The sequence below is a fragment of the Oncorhynchus mykiss genome, chromosome 14 (assembly GCF_013265735.2).
Source record: "Oncorhynchus mykiss isolate Arlee chromosome 14, USDA_OmykA_1.1, whole genome shotgun sequence".
In the NCBI taxonomy this organism is placed as follows: Eukaryota; Metazoa; Chordata; class Actinopteri; order Salmoniformes; family Salmonidae; genus Oncorhynchus; species Oncorhynchus mykiss.
The window spans coordinates 3,592,373-3,608,267 of NC_048578.1; the positions used below are offsets into that span (position 1 = coordinate 3,592,373).

At 40.3% G+C, this 15,895-nt stretch overlaps 3 protein-coding genes and 1 pseudogene across 4 annotated transcripts in view; all 4 read left to right on the forward strand.

Moving 5' to 3' along the window:
• The first annotated feature begins 528 nt into the window (after positions 1–528).
• Positions 529–3,445, forward strand: LOC110488571 (heterogeneous nuclear ribonucleoprotein A0). Its single transcript, XM_036942707.1, has one exon. The coding sequence runs from the start codon at positions 609–611 to the stop codon at positions 1,536–1,538; it is 930 nt and encodes a 309-aa protein (XP_036798602.1). The 5' UTR covers positions 529–608; the 3' UTR covers positions 1,539–3,445.
• A 1,420-nt stretch (positions 3,446–4,865) lies between these two features.
• Positions 4,866–14,188, forward strand: roa0 (Heterogeneous nuclear ribonucleoprotein A0). 2 transcript variants are annotated; one of them, XR_002468294.2, is made up of 3 exons: positions 4,866–5,593; positions 13,529–13,658; positions 13,939–14,185. XR_002468294.2 is itself a non-coding variant. In NM_001165161.1 (2 exon segments), coding segments are annotated over 2 exon segments (675 nt in total). In that variant the 5' UTR covers positions 4,894–4,962; the 3' UTR covers positions 13,573–14,188.
• Positions 6,219–8,885, forward strand: LOC110489346 (annotated as a pseudogene).
• Positions 14,189–14,543: 355 nt separating the features above from the next.
• The window catches only part of LOC110488574 (kelch-like protein 3), a 36,503-nt gene continuing 35,151 nt past the window's right edge, over positions 14,544–15,895 (forward strand). Inside the window, exon 1 of the mRNA XM_036942705.1 lies at positions 14,544–14,971. Within this exon, the coding sequence (XP_036798600.1) occupies positions 14,952–14,971 (20 nt within the window). The 5' untranslated portion in view covers positions 14,544–14,951. The remainder of the gene's footprint in view (positions 14,972–15,895) is intronic.

A 15,895-nucleotide genomic window follows, 5' to 3' on the forward strand; every position in this document is an offset into this window, starting at 1 on the left:
TTTTTAACTTATCTATTTTTTACGTAACACTTATTTTTTTCTTAAATCATTGTTGGTTAATAAGGGCTTGTAAGTAGGCACTTCACTGTAAGGTCTACACCTGCTGTATTTGGCGAATGTGACAAATAAAACGTGATTTGATTCAATTGAATGATAGGTATAAATTCGCAAAATCACAATAAAGTGAACGAAGTTAGTCACACATAAAAAAAAGGATACTAACTACAACAGAAACATACTCTTAATTTTCAAAACGACTTTCCAACCCACACAAGAACAAAATATAATCTGTTTATTCACGAGGGTCAACTGGGGACTAAGGGGCTGCGGGAAATACACTAATCTGTCATGCATATGAATTACCTTGGCGCTAGTACTTTGGCGATTGATTTAATCTACAGATCACATAATCTCTGCGCAGCGTTTACTACATAGTGACCATCCTGAACAAACCCAATGTAAGGGGGCGTAACAGTGTTGCTGTAGTATGACGTCACTATAACGTCGGTATAAATACGGCCTGGATTCTATTTATTGACTCCACCTCTAAGCATTGCCTGTGCTTTTTTTTTTGTTTCTGTAGCGCAACGCGGTCGTTCCTGACGAAAATGGATAACTCCTCTCAACTTTGCAAACTTTTTGTTGGTGGATTGAACGTAGATACCGACGATGATGGGCTCCGCAAGCATTTTGAGCAGTACGGTCAACTGACCGACTGCGTTGTAGTTGTGAATAAGCAGCTACAGAGGTCCCGCTGTTTTGGCTTTGTAACCTACTCGAGCGCTGAGGAGGCAGATGCAGCAATGGCGGCAAGGCCACATGTCGTTGATGGCACCAACGTGGAGTTGAAAAGAGCGGTCGCTCGTGAAGATGCCGGTAAACCCGAGGCACTCGCCAAGGTCAAGAAAATATTCATCGGGGGACTGAAAGACGACATCGAAGATGAACATCTGAATGAGTATTTTTCCCAGTTCGGCGAGATCGAGAAGGCCGAAGTTATCGCAGAGAAGGAAACCGGAAAGAAAAGAGGTTTTGGTTTTGTTCACTTCACAGATAACGATTCGGCCGATAAGGCAGTGGTACTTAAGTTCCACAACATCAATGGGCACAAGGTGGAGGTGAAGAAAGCCCTCACAAAGCAGGAGATGCAAGCTACGGGCCGTGGCGGAAGGGGAGGAAGAGGCATGAGAGGAGGACAAAATGGCTTCGGAGGCGGCAGAGGTGGTTACGACAGCTACGGGGGTGGTTTCGGTGGGGGCTACGGGGGCAGTGCTGGTGGCTATGGCGGTGGCTACGGAAGTGGAGGCTACGGCGGTGCCTATGGGGGAGGCGCAAGCTACGGAGGTGGTTACGGCGACCAGATGGGAGGCTATGGTGGCGGCAATGGCTACAGTGACTTTGGCAGTGGGTACAGCCAGCAGTCCTCCGGTTATGGGCCCATGAAAGGCGGCACCAACTACGCTGGTAGGAGCCCTGCTCCCTACGCCCCCCGAGGCGGTGCAGGTGGCTACAGCAGAGGAGCGTATGGCGGCTACTAAACCGGTGGCTACGCTACGACAGACTATTTGAAAATACATCTCCACACATACCCGTCTGATCTTCAAACCGTACTCAAAATTCAGTCCACGGGCATTTGGCAAATGCGGACACTGTGACACCAAATCATTGAAGACCTCGAAACCAAACAGGTAGGAAGATCACTTCCCAGAACCTGATTTGCACGTCCAGCTCTTGCTATAGGACACGTTCGATTGCTAAATTCATTTATGTTCCAAGATGAGGGCGTGTAGCTGTCGTTAGTTGACCTGCTTTTTATTTTACGTATGCGTACATTCGTGTTTAGGTTAGTTACATTTTGTTTTGATACTATACTTTCTCTTATCTCCATTTTAGCAAGTAGTAAGGAAATTCCCATGGATCTAGTCTAGAGGATTGGGACGCATGTGCTATATAATTGGATTTATTAGCTGACTATGTAAATGTGTATTCTGTCCACTAGCCTATAGGTTGTTGGGTACGCGTATTTGGTGGGCCGGATCCAGTTTAAACGTTTAATTTTCTTGCCAAAATGTTTTGTAAGTTAACGAAGTACGTCAGTAATTTCCCCACACAGAGCGTTCAGCTATGAGCTGACCGTTCCTTTAATTTACTACATAAATCTCATGTATATTGTATAATCTGTCTGAACATCAAACTACAATTGTTAAGCATTGGTATGCATATGTATGTTCATTTGAAATAAAGAGTTAAACAAATTTAGCTAGTTTTTATTCATTTTACTAGGATGCCATAAGTCCACTTCTGATATTGGTTATATTATGTGATATATTTGATCTTTAGTAGCTTCATGGCATTTCTTCCATTACACTTCCTGGGTGAAGGATCAGTTTTCCCATGGCCAATGCATGAAGGCGTTGTAGGTTTGCAATAACATTGTTCCATGTTACCAGGCGTTTTGAATATTGTGGACCTGGGGGCTCATTTTCTTTGATTCCTGCATTTAGGTGTTCATACTGTTATCCAAGTACGCCAAAATAGCAGTATCAGTTTGACTTTATACAGGAACCCCGTGCAATACCTGGGGTCGATTGTCATAGGATTCTGAAATATCTCTTTAGGATCACATCCAGCAAACTAGGTATGTAAATCAACCTGTCTTTACTGTGTTGGTCAAGTATTCAGATATGGTACTGAAATGTACTCGATGTCACCTATTTATAGTTCTTGCATTTATCCATAGTCGCTCTTATTTTGCCCTGTGCATCTTAGTTTACATGTTTACTGCACGCATTTGGTCCTAAATCTAAAATTAGGCTGAAGCGATTAAGTGCACATTCTACATTAATGAATCTATAAACTGGCACGTTAGGCATACCTCATGGCATAATGCTTTAACTGCAGTGTCTCATTCTTTACTCTTCCCCTCTCCGCCAGGTAGCCATGGAAACCAATCTGGCAACGACTTGGCTACATCAAGACCGGTGGTGGGGGGCACAGCTAAAGCTGTCCCACTGCCGCAGGTGATTTGGAATACCAGGACCTTATGCCCATATAAAATCGGGTTGCAGTGGCCAGCAGCTATCTACTTGTGTCAAGTCAATCTAGGTGGTTGGTGTAATTGACTTCTTTGGTTCTCTTACCCTTTGTAGGAAGACTGGGTGTGAATGTTCGATCGTGTACTATGGAAAACTGGACACTGCATTGTTGCCCTTCAAACCAGTTGGTTTGAAGAACATTGTGTTGAATGGGAGTTACAGCCTAGGGCTTGCACTCTTTACTCAAATGTTTGCAAATAACAATTAGTTACTCTAAACTTGTTAATTCAAGTTAGCTTCTCCATATTTTAGAGAAGGTAGCCAATTTGCTTTGAGCATTTCTTTCCATGTATTGTTCCTTTGCAGCTGACCATGTTTAGTAATGTTTGCAATAAAATGAGTACCTATTGTGATATTGTCTAGTCCCTGACAATTCTCAGCCCTAATGCGGGTATGCCATTAATGGGGCAGGTTCAGATTTTCTAATGTACAGTACCAGTCAAGTTTGGACATACTCATTCAAGCATTTAATTTGACTTTTCTGTATTGTTGGAATAATGGCGTTGACAAACTATGAAATATGTCATTAAGTGTACAATGACTCAATTTATATTTTAGCTTCAAAGTAGCCATCCTCCGCCTTGACATTTGTGTACTCCAGGCATTCAACAAGCTTCATGAATGCTTTCCCAACAGTCTTGAAGTTTGAACATATGCTGAGCAAGTGCTGCTCTTCCTTCACTCTGCAGTCCAATTCATCCCAAACCAACTCAATTGGTTTGAGGTCAGGTGATCTGATGCATCACTCAATCGTTCTCCTTGGTCAAATGGCCCTTAAACAGTCTGGAGGTGTGTTGGTCATTGTCCTGTTGAAAAGCAATTGAATTCTGAAATCCCCAGGAAAGCACCACACCACCTTCATGGCGGAAACCACTTGTGCAGCAGGTGGAATAAAAATTTGGACTCAGACCAAAGGACAGGTTTCCACTGGTCTAATGTCCATTGCTCTTTCACGCAAGTCTCTTATTGGTATTCCTTTTTTCCTTTGCAGCAATTGGACCAGGTAGGCTTGTCTGAACTCAAACATTTTATTTGGGTTGCAATTTGATGCTGGTAACAACGTATCCTCCACAGCAGAGGTAACTCAGTCTTTCCCGTGGCGGTCCTCAGAGCCAGTTTCATCAGTGCTTCGTTTTATGTTTTTTCTTTGCTTACTGTAACAGACTTTGTCTTACTATGGCTATTTTCTGTATACCACCCCTACCATGTCACAACACAACTGATTGGCTCAAATGCATTAAGGAAATAAATTCCACCTGTTACTTGAAATGCATTCCAGGTGACACCAAGCTGATTGAGAGAATGCCAAGTGTGCAAAGCTCTAAAGGCAAAGGTTGGTTTCTTAATCTAAAATGTATTTAGATTTTTTTTAAACACTTTGGTTACATGATTCCATGTGTCATTTCAGTTTTGATGTTTTCATTATTCTACAATGTAAAAAAATAAATAGCTGGAATGAGGTGTGTCCACGCCAAGGTTGTATGGCAAGATTGCATATAGAAATCGGTGTGTTGCACAACATTTATTCAGGAGTGCCCACTTTCTGACAATTGAATGTGCAATGCCTGGACACTGGAATGAAGTGTTGGGGTATACTACAAAGCAGGATCAAGAACATAGCTAGACGAATTTAAAATATATTTTTAAGAAATGTGCTTGGAATAGGCATTGTCTTTTTGGTTCATCAAACAAGTCAATTGACAAATTAGAAAAACTGCTATTTGAATGGAATAACCAATCAGGACTGGTGATTTATTTTACCAATCCTACGTCAGACGTCATTGCGTCAGCGGTCGCTGCATTCAAAGAGGGATACGATTTTGTCAGGGTAAATTGTATTTGCTCCATAACAACTCGGCTAGTAATCATGACGAACCAACTTTGTAAGCTGTTTGTCGGTGGATTGAACGTCGAGACTACAGACGATGGACTTCGGCAACATTTCGAGCAGTACGGCCAGTTAACTGACTGCGTAGTGGTCCAGAACCAGCAGCTACAAAGGTCCCGGTGCTTCGGCTTTGTAACCTACTCAAGCGGGGAGGAGGCCGATGCAGCCATGGCCGCCAGGCCACATGTCGTCGATGGTACCAACGTGGAGTTAAAAAGGGCGGTTGCACGGGAAGATGCCGGTAGGCCAGAGGCACTCGCCAAAGTTAAAAAAATATTTATCGGTGGGTTGAAAGACGACATAGAAGACGACCATTTGAATGATTATTTCTCTCAATTCGGGGCAATTGAGAAGGCCGAAGTAATCAGTGACAAACAGACTCTCAAAAAAAGAGGATTTGGCTTTGTCTATTTTGAAGATAATGACTCTGCCGACAAAGCAGTGGTGCTGAAGTTCCACACAATCAATGGGCACAAAGTGGAGGTGAAGAAGGCCCTCACCAAGCAAGAGATGCAGTCAGCCGGTGGTCGGGGAAGAGGCGGGCGAGGAATGAGAGGGTCTCAAAATGGCTACGACGGCGGAAGAGGTGGCGGCTACGGCAACTATGGCGGTAATTATGGAGGAAATGATGGCGGCTACGGCAATGGAGGTGGTTACGGTAACCAAGGGGGATACGGAGGAGGTTATGGAGATCAAATGGGGAGCAGTTATGGTGGGAACGGTTATAATGACTTTGGCGAAGATTACGGACAGCAGTCCTCCGGCTATGGTGCAATGAAAGGTGGTAATTATTCAGGCAGGAGCGCAGCACCGTACTCCCGTGGAGGCGCCAGTGGTTATGGCAGGGGTGGATATGGTGGTTATTAGACACCGTTGGCCACATTTGACCCAATAATTTGAAATGTTCTGATTTTCTGATTCAATGACCTGCATTTACACACGGGTCAGAGTTGCCCATTTCTTTGTTGCTACTATTTTCTTAATTAAAGTACTCGTGCCCCTCGCCCACCCTGATGTACCCTCCCCCTCCACCCGGACTCACCATTGGCCCTACTAAAGACATGGACACATTATTACCAATTCAACTTTCTGACTTGTCAATGTAGTGTAGTGATTCCTTTTCGATATTTTTTAAATTTAATTGTAGTTAACGTCGCTGCTTCCAAGACTTTGGTATGATACTGTATGTCATTAGTACCAGCCAGGTTAATAACAAGACATATTGCTTTAGCAACATGAAACTCAGGGGTATTAATGGATTTGAAAGCAGTCTTAGTGTATGCTTGTGTTTTTAAGATTATAATATTTAATGTCAAAGTATTAAGTACTTATGGTTATTGTATTATTATACTTTTTATGGTTACCTCAATGCTTTTCTCCATCCAAGATGTGCTGTTCAATACCTTGCAAAGCAATGCATTTTTGTGGAATGTTACTTAAATATTAGTTGGCTATTGAGCCTAACTCTCTTGGCTGTATTAAAGTTTTTAATGTTTGAAAGCAATCAGCGCTTATTGTCAATTTTAACCATTCTGACCTCTTGTTTCAAAAGAGAATCAAGTTAAACCTTCAGATCATTCAGCATCACAGTTCTATCATGAGGTAGTTGCATACCCTACTAACATACTATCACTGGTTACTTTCTTGTTCAGGAATGGACTAATCTGGGACTGCTATGTGGCCAACAGGCATGCATTTTTATTTTAGGCCCTCTATCATTTCCTGTGTTACGCCAATACCAAAAAGCTTTCTTGCTAATATTGTAAGCCTTTTTTTAATCACATTTTCAATGAAGGTGATTCTTGGTTTATAATCAGATATATATTTTTTTAACGGGACAAGGATTTTGCAGATAACAACATATCCCATGTCAATAGACACATGTCTGACACTGGTTTGTTTTGATAATGGCAGTGAGTATTGTGATTTTTCTCCAGTACATCTGCTTTACAGTCAATCAACACTCCCATTTTTTTTGTTGCACAGGTAGCCAAAAAAAACCTGCTCCATACCATTACATATAATTGTAGGTTGTCCTTTTCAAATTACATGACAGGCCTGATTTTTTTATTTTATTTATTTAGAATATTCCAATTTACCAATGTGCACAAATATTAGGTCTGTGGTTATGGAAATGTATAAAATGTCAGCATTTACCTGTTTTGCTGTCAAAATGATAATTTTGTACTATAATAGGCCAAATATACCAACAATTTACAATAGCTTGCCAGTATGAGACCTGTACTCATTACGTCAACCCCAACCATCTGTCTCCCTCGGTGATCTATACATCTGACATTTTAGGCACCGGGAGAAGCACCGTCAAATCAGTGTTGACATAGCATAATCAAAGCGAGATACTAGAGACGTAAAATCAACTCTGCAAGCTCTTTGTTGGTGGACTAAATGATTACACCACTGACAATGGCCTTTGTAAACCATTTGAACAGTATGGCGAGCTCACAGATTGTGTAGTTATTCAGAACCTGCAACTACTGCGGTCTGGTTTTGTAACTGCTAGTGCTGTGGAGGCAGACACTGCAATGTCCGCGCGGGCTCATGCCCTGGTTTTCAACAATGTTGAACAGAAAAGTACAGTGGCACGTGAAGATGCGGGAGACCCTGGCAAACATTAAGAAACATTTATCGGTGGTTAAAGAAGCTACAGAGGATGAACTTCTGGACGAGTACTTTCAGTTCGACACTATCGAGAAGGCCGAGGTTATTATCAATAATCAAACTGGTAAGAAGAGGGATTTGTTTTTCAAAGATACTGATTATGCCGACTAAGCAGTTGTTCTTTAGTTCCACACCATTAATGGCCATAAAGTTGAGGTGAAAAAGCCCTCACCAAGCAAGAAATGCAGGCTGCTGGAACCCCGTGGCGGGAGGGAAGCAAGGTCTCAAAATGGATATGTCGGTGGCTATGGCAACTAGTGTGGGGGTGCATCAAATCTCACTCAAAGCAGTCCCATCCCCCTAGTAACTGCTGGAAAAAGTACCCAATTGTCATACTTGAGTAAAAGTGAAGATGCCTTTAAAAGAAAATGACTCAAGTGAAAGTCACAGAGTAAAATACTACTTGAGTAAAAGTCAAAGTATTTGGTTTTAAATGTACTTAAGAATCAAAAGTAAATGCAATCACTAAAATATACTTAAATTAAAAGTAAAAGTATAAATAATTTCAAATTCCTTACTAAGCAAACCACACAGTGTTTTCTTAATTTATAAAAAAATAAATAATTATGGATAGCCAGGGGCACACTTCAACACTCAGACATAATTTACAAATGAAACATTTGTGTTTAGTGAGTGTCAGATGAGGCAGAAAGGATGACCTTGGATTTTCTCTTGATAAGTGTGTGAATTAGATCATTATCCTGTCCTGCTAAGCATTCAAAATATAACAAGTACTTTTGGGTGTCAGGGAAAATGTAAGGAGTAAAAAGTACATCATTTTCTTTAGGAATGTAGTGGAGTAAAAGTTGTTAAATAAATAGTAAAGTACAGATACACCCCAAAACTGCTTTTGTAGTGATTTAAAGTATTTTTTACTTAAGTACTTTACACCACTGCCTAGTAAAAATTAACTCTTAATAACATTGTTCCGACCAAACATTCTATAATGGCACAAGAGTGACTGAATACTGAGCCCAAGTGTTTCAGACAGGAAAGTTACTACAGTATTCACTATTTAAAGCTGGCCTAAATAGGTAGCTAGAGTTACTTTGGCCATCTAGCAACTAACTACAGATACTCTTGGAGGCAGATGTCTCTACCTTCATAACTACAGTGTATTCTGACCCCTTGACTTTTTCCACATTGTTACGTTAGTCCTATTCTAAAATGGATAAAATATATATTTTTTGTCATCAATCTACCTACAATACGCCATAATGACAAAGCGAAAACAGGTTTTTAGAAATGTTAGCTAATTTTATAACATATTTACATAAGTATCAGGCCCTTTGCTATGAGACCCTTTGCTATTGATCTCAGGTGCATCCTGTTATCATTGAAAATCCTTGATGTTTCTACAACTTGATTGGAGTCCACCTGTGGTAAATTCAATTGATTGGACATGATTTGGAAAGGCACACACCTGTCTATAAAAGGTCCCACAGTTGAGAGTGCATGTCAGAGCAAAAACTAAGCCACGAGGTCAAAGGAATTGCCCGTAGAGCTCCGAGACAGGATTGTGTTGAGGCACCGATCTGGGGAAGGGTATCAACAAATTTCAGCAGTATTGAAGGTCCCCAAAAACATAGGCCTCCATCATTCTTAAATGGAAGATGTTTGGAACCATCAAGAATCTTCCTAGAGCTGTCCGCCAGGCCAAACTGAGCAATCAGGGAGAAGAGCTTGGTTAGGGAGATGACCAAGAACCCGATCACTCTGACAGAGCTCCAGAGTTCCTCTGTGGAGATGGAAGAACCTTCCAGAAGGACAACCTATGCAGTACTCCACCAATCAGGCTTTTATGGTAGATTGGCCAGATGGAAGCCACTCCTCAGTAAAAGGCACATGACTGCCCGCTTAGAGTATGCCTAAAGGACTCAGACCATGAGAAACAAGATTCTCTGGTCTGATGAAACCAATATTGAACTCTTTGGTCTCAATGCCAAGTGTCACGTTTGAAGGAAACTTGGCACAATACTTACTATTCAAGATCAAGGGAAAGATGAACAGAGCAAAGTACAGAGAGATCCTTAATGAAAACCTACTCCAGAGAGCTCAGGACCTCAGACTGGGGCGAAGGTTCACCTTCCAACAGGTCAACGACCCTAATCACACAGCCGAGACAGCGCAAGAGTGGCTTTGAGACAACGCAAGAGTGGCTTTGAGACAAGTCTCTGAATGTCCTTGAGTTGCCCAGCCAGAGCCCGGACTTGAACCTGGTCGAACATCTCTGGAAGGGACCTGAAAATAGCTGTGCAGCGACGCTCTCCATCCAACCTGACCGAGCTTGAGAGGATCTGCAGAGAAGAATGGGAGAAACTCCCCAAATACAGGTGTGCCAAGCTTGAAGCATCATACCCCAAAAGACTTGAGGCTGTAATCGCAGCCAAAGGTGCTTCAACAAAGTACTGAGTAAAGGGTCTGAATACTTAGGTAAATGTGATATTTCAGTATTTTTTTATACAGTTGCAAAAAATGTCAAACCGATTTTGCTTCGTCAATATGGGGTAGTGTGTGTAGACTGAGGGGGGGACAAAACAGTTTAATCAATTTTATAATAAGGCTGTAACAAAACAAAATGTAGAAAAAGTCACAGGGTCTGAATACCTTCAGAATGCCCAGTAAATTTCTAGACAGCGGTCTTCATGCCCATAGCAACTACAGAGCACTAGAAGGCAGATGTCTTCACTCCAAAATGTCTCATAACTTAGGTCTAAATGTCCATTGTCCACAAGTAATAGGACTACTCCTTTGGACTATTTTGTTTTGAGCAGTGGAGGACTGCAGTTTTGTATTTTGCCCAGATGTTATTGAAATTAAGTTAAATAGCCAAGTCTCTTTGCTTGTTAGTGCATTTTTTTTTCTTTAGGTAATGTGTTGTAAGTAAATTGCATTTTGTTTTAAATATTTGGATTTAAGTTGGCGTGTTATTAATATGGGACCCCATGTTTGACTGACTAGCCATGTAGTCAATTGCAGTGAACTTGATTTTAGTCATTTCCTGCATCTAATTAATTAATAGGCAACTGAAGTTATATTGGCCATAAAATATATTATTACTTGCCCCGACACTATACCAAAGTATATGATCAAATTTGCCCAATAGTGTTTGGTCTCAAAGGAACGTCTCAATGCAGTATTTAGGCTGTAAGGACTAGGTCATACTTTTTAAGTATTCTAGGTTCACTGCTGCTGTTCCCGAAATGTAGGCTATTTGTTTTAGTTTGATTTGTTATTCCCATTTAGTTTATATGTTAATAAATAATTGTATCATTAGTATGGTTATTATGCTATAGTTGTTACCATGAACATTGTCTCACTTCTCAACTACTTCAAATTCTGATAACAGATTTTTATCTAAGCGTTCCAGTTGTTCTATTTGACAGTAGAACCACAAAGGAATTCAGTAACAAGGCAAGAAATATTATGTGAACCCTTTGGAATTACCTGGATTTCTGCAAAAAATGTATCCTCATCAAATTTGATCTGATCTCCATCTAAGTCACAACAATAAACACACATAGTGTCTCCAAAAGCTAATTTGGAGTCAGGAGTCCGCTAACCTGGAGTCCAATCAATGAGACGACATTGGAGATGTTGGTTAGAGCTGCCTTGACCTATAGAAAAACTCACAAAATTTGAGTTTGCTATTCACAAGAAGCATTGACCGATGTGAACCATGTCTCGAACAAAACACCAAAGATTAAGAATGGTTGACTTGCATAAAGCTGGAAAGGGTTACAAAAGTATCTCTAAAAGCCTTGGATGTTCATCAGTCCACGGTAAGACAAATTGTCTATAAATGGAGAAAGTTCAGCACTGTTGCTACTCTCCCTAGGAGTGTTCCATTCTGCAAAGATGACTGCAAGAGCACAGCGCAGAATGCTCAAGGAGGTTAAGAAGAATCCTATAGTGTCAGCTAAAGACTTACAGAAATCTCTGGAACATGCTAACATCTCTACGACACGTAAAACACTAAACAAGAATGGTGTTCATGGGAGGACGCCACGGAAGAAGCCACTGCTGTCCAAAAACAACTTAGCAAAAGTGCACCTGGATATTCCACAGCGCTACTGGCAAAATGTTCTGTGGACAGCTGAAACTACAGTTGAGTTTTTTGGAAGGAACACACAGCACTATGTATGGAGAAAAAAAAGGCACAGCACACCAACATAAAAACCTAATCCCAATTGTAAAGTATGGTGGAGGGAGCACCATGGTTTGCGGCTGCTTTGCTGCCTCAGGGCCTGGACAGCTTGCCATCATCAACGGAAAGATGAATTCCCAAGTTTATCAAGACATTTTTCAGGAGAATGATAGGCTTTCTGTCCACCAATTAAAGCTCAACAGAAGTTGGGTGATGCAACAGGACAATGACCCAAAACACAGAAGTAAATCAACAACAGAATGGCCTCAACAGAAGAAAATATGCCTTCTGGAGTGGCCCAGTCAGAGTCCTGACCTCAACCCGATTTTGAGATGCTGTGGCATGACCTCGAGAGCAGTTCACTCCAGACATCCCAAGAATATTGCTGAAATGAAACAGTTTTGTAAAGAGGAATGGTCCAAAAAATACCTTATTTGGTACTTTGAATTAAATCATGTATAACTTAGGGTATGAAACAACAGTAAGTAACCTGCTGTGGTACGGAAAACGTAATCAGGGTTTGTACTTTTAAGCACCTTGAAATTAATTCCTAGATTTTACTGAATGTATACTTTATTCTTATTTTCTACCAACTCTTGTTTTGATAGCTATTCAAGGCAAACTATTTTATATTCAATCAATCAGATTTGGTAGAGTAATGAATAGACTATTTTGTATATCTTTCAACATATACGTATTACCTCCAGAATGTCTTATTTCTTCATAAAAGGAATTATTGAGCTCTGTTCCAACACCCTTAGTGAACAAATAGGCTGGAGATACCTAAACTGTATCCTCTACGTCATGGGAATCTCCATGGTACTCCGAGCTGTAGAATCCCAGCTGAAAGTCCATAGGATATGCTTCCATAAGACATCAGGTTTGTTACAATACTTTATACACAAGACATTATTACATAACATCAATATTTGATCTTTAACATGGAGTCCCATTGAGGGGTTAAGCTCTGTACTACAGTCAGGTTTTCACATGTTGGTCAAACATGCATGCATCTGAACAATAGCTCAACAGTCCACTAATTCCAGATAAATAAGTAAATCCATTATATTCGTACTTTCTGGAAATTGGTGTCTTCAGCTCTTATCTTAACAGTGTAAATACAACAACCTAAAAATTCAAGCTTGGATGTGATTCTGGACCTTTTTTGTTTGATAATTATAACCCATAGCCATTTTAGACAGGAGCTTGGAGTTCCTGACACATTAGTCCAGATTTTCTTTTTCCAAAAAAGTAAAGAGAACCGCGTATTATTTGCAAGGTTTGACGCTTCAGTTATTTGCCGTACATAAAGTATCCCTTCCCTCACCAACTCAGTGTTTTGCCTGTGTTCTGCTTTTGTTATCAACCATTTTACATTGGAAAGTCAATTAGTCCTGTTCTAACAGCTTCTATAGTTTTGCCCTAGGCCTAGTCTTGCATCTAAAAGTATTTTCCATAGTAGCTTAGGTTCATTTTGGTTAAATGACTGGTTCAATTTATTTTTTAAGGATTGGCTGTACACAATACATCACACACTTGACAGGTACTTGTCCTGCATTCTACCCCCCTTCCATGACGAGTTGTGATTAGTAATTATAACCACATGGCCCTTGTTCAAACATGCGTCATTGAAATATTCCTGGGCCTATTTCACTTCACTGAGAAACACATTTTTGCCTGTCTGGATGACAATTTCTAAGATGTTATTTTCTTCCACAGAATGGATAGATGACACATTCTTCTTCATAAATCCTGCTGGTTGATGAGGATCTCAAGGGATTGATTGGATCAAGATGAGGAAAGTTCCTATAAGGAGGGAAACCCTGTTTATGGCACTGGAACGGCTATGGTGACTTTACTTTTTGTACTCATTTACTTATTAGAGGAATTCTATTTACATACATGTAATTGGATATGACCTACACAATTATATTCATTCAGTGTTTATTTTCAGTCAAGGAACTTCTGTATGTTTTTGTCTTCAGCCTAAGGAGGGCAGCATTTCTTTGCTGATAAATGGTGAATGACTATCTGGTTTAAAATGTTAAATTGCCAGTGGATAGTAACTGGATACTGCATGGCTTTTAGAAATTGTTTTAATGGTGATCTAATCCAAAAAAAATTGACAGGTGTGACCCTGGACTGTGCTGATCCAGCTCCAGTGGTCCTGTCATTACAGGATGAAGAATGTCTGTGAAAAATGCGGGTGTTTTGAAGGACCTCTGGCCTAATATCCACCTGTTAGGAAGGTTGAAACTTTCAATGAATCATTAAGATATGTATCCTTGTTTTGTATTCCAGTTTGTGGAATCACATACTGCTTGTTCTGTACTGTTATATTTGTTTGTGGATTCAGTAAATATATTTTGTTTTAAACCTATAGCTACATTCTTCATTCTTTTCAAATGTAAAGCTATGTTTTGTGTGTGAGCTAATTGTATTGTAATGTAGGATGCATGCTGTTTTAAGCAACCTTGAAACAACGATGACTTAAAAAAAAAAAGAAAAGTGAAACACATTAGGCCTACATTCTCACATTTCAAATTCACTGTCACAGACCCTCCTCACACTTCTAGCCCTAAATAAGCTTCCACACATTTTTGCTAGCTAAAACTTTGGGCGATAACTATTTTGAATAGCCTAATGTTAACTCACATGTAATTAGTTCATACATCAATATTCTATATTATGTTGATATATTACCACGTTATCTAATTGATGGCTTGCTAGTTTGTAATCGACAACGAACATTGCTTGATTGGATCCTTCTTCATCGTCCTGACACGCCGTAACCTAGCAACGCGGGAGCAAGGAGAACCAAGATTTTCCTCCGGTGGAACAAAGCTTTGTCGATTGAAAATGGGGCAGGATGAAGCAGCAGTGACTGGGAAACACATTCTCTAGCCTTTCTTGCTCAGTCAGAAAATAACACATTTTGTTAATAGTTTAGGGTAGAAAGTAAATAAGCAGTAACCATGACAAGATGTCTGCTTATTAGCTAGGTTTATTTGTCAGCTAATGAATAAGTGTAGATTCGATAAGCCACCTCATGCAGTGAGTGTTGTGTTGGACTTTGAACGATTCATTTTGTGCATGGGCCCGTAGCCAACCCCGGTACAACTCATGCAGCATATCTGATATCATGGACTGTGCAACGTTGGGGTAAGTTGTCAGAGGAGTCATGATGTAAGTGTAGTCTTCCGATGAATACCGTACAGCTGTTGTCGGATATAACTTGCCAGTTGATTTATAGAGATTTGGCATTTTCCATGAATAGCTGGCTAACTTGCTAGCTAACTACTGTACTGCACGCATTTTTATGCCGATGTAGCTAGCTAACATTAGCAAGCTAAGCGAACAGCGTGAACAAAAAGCAATCCCAGGACAGCTGTACCTATCTTCTAGTTTGTCAATAAGGGTAACACATACTTATTATATCGTGGTACTAGTAACCAAGTCATAGTTAAAGATAATAACTGCCAAATTAGCTAGCTAGGTAACTAACGACCAACACATCAGCTGCTAGTAACGTTACTGTACTCTGTGTTAGCACACAGTACAGGCGTTAGCCACCTAGAAACTGTAGCCACTGTACTGAAGCATACGTTACTATACGTTGTCCTTTAAAATATATTTTGCTCAGTTATTGAGCAGTGAGAACCCAGCATTATCTTTTGAAATTACAGTTGTATTTTGTTAATGCTATCTTTGTACAAGCTGGGGTGACGATAGTTGACTAAACTCCACGGTGAAGGAAGTTTCTGATGACTAGCTCCGACCACATCGATTCGCCCAGTCAATACTTCAAAAAAAATTAAATTATGAAACGACTACCGTGTACATAGGTTTGTGCTCTGTAGTTGTGAGCCTTTTTGTTTGCTGAAATCTCTACTTTTTCAATAAACCTTAAACAAATACAACTACCGACTGTTTCCTTGTTGAGATTTAATTGGAAATTGCGCGGAGTTGCCATTTTACAGCAATGAGCAAACAGTCGGTGGGTGTATTTGATTCACGTTTATTGAAAAGTGTGGATTTCAGGAAACAAAGAAAGGAACACAACTACAGAGTACAAACATAGGTAGC

What these genes read in the sequence shown, in the direction of transcription:
- LOC110488571 (XM_036942707.1), top strand. Translation starts at nt 609, where the DNA reads ATGGATAACTCCTCTCAACTTTGCAAACTTTTTGTTGGTGGATTGAAC.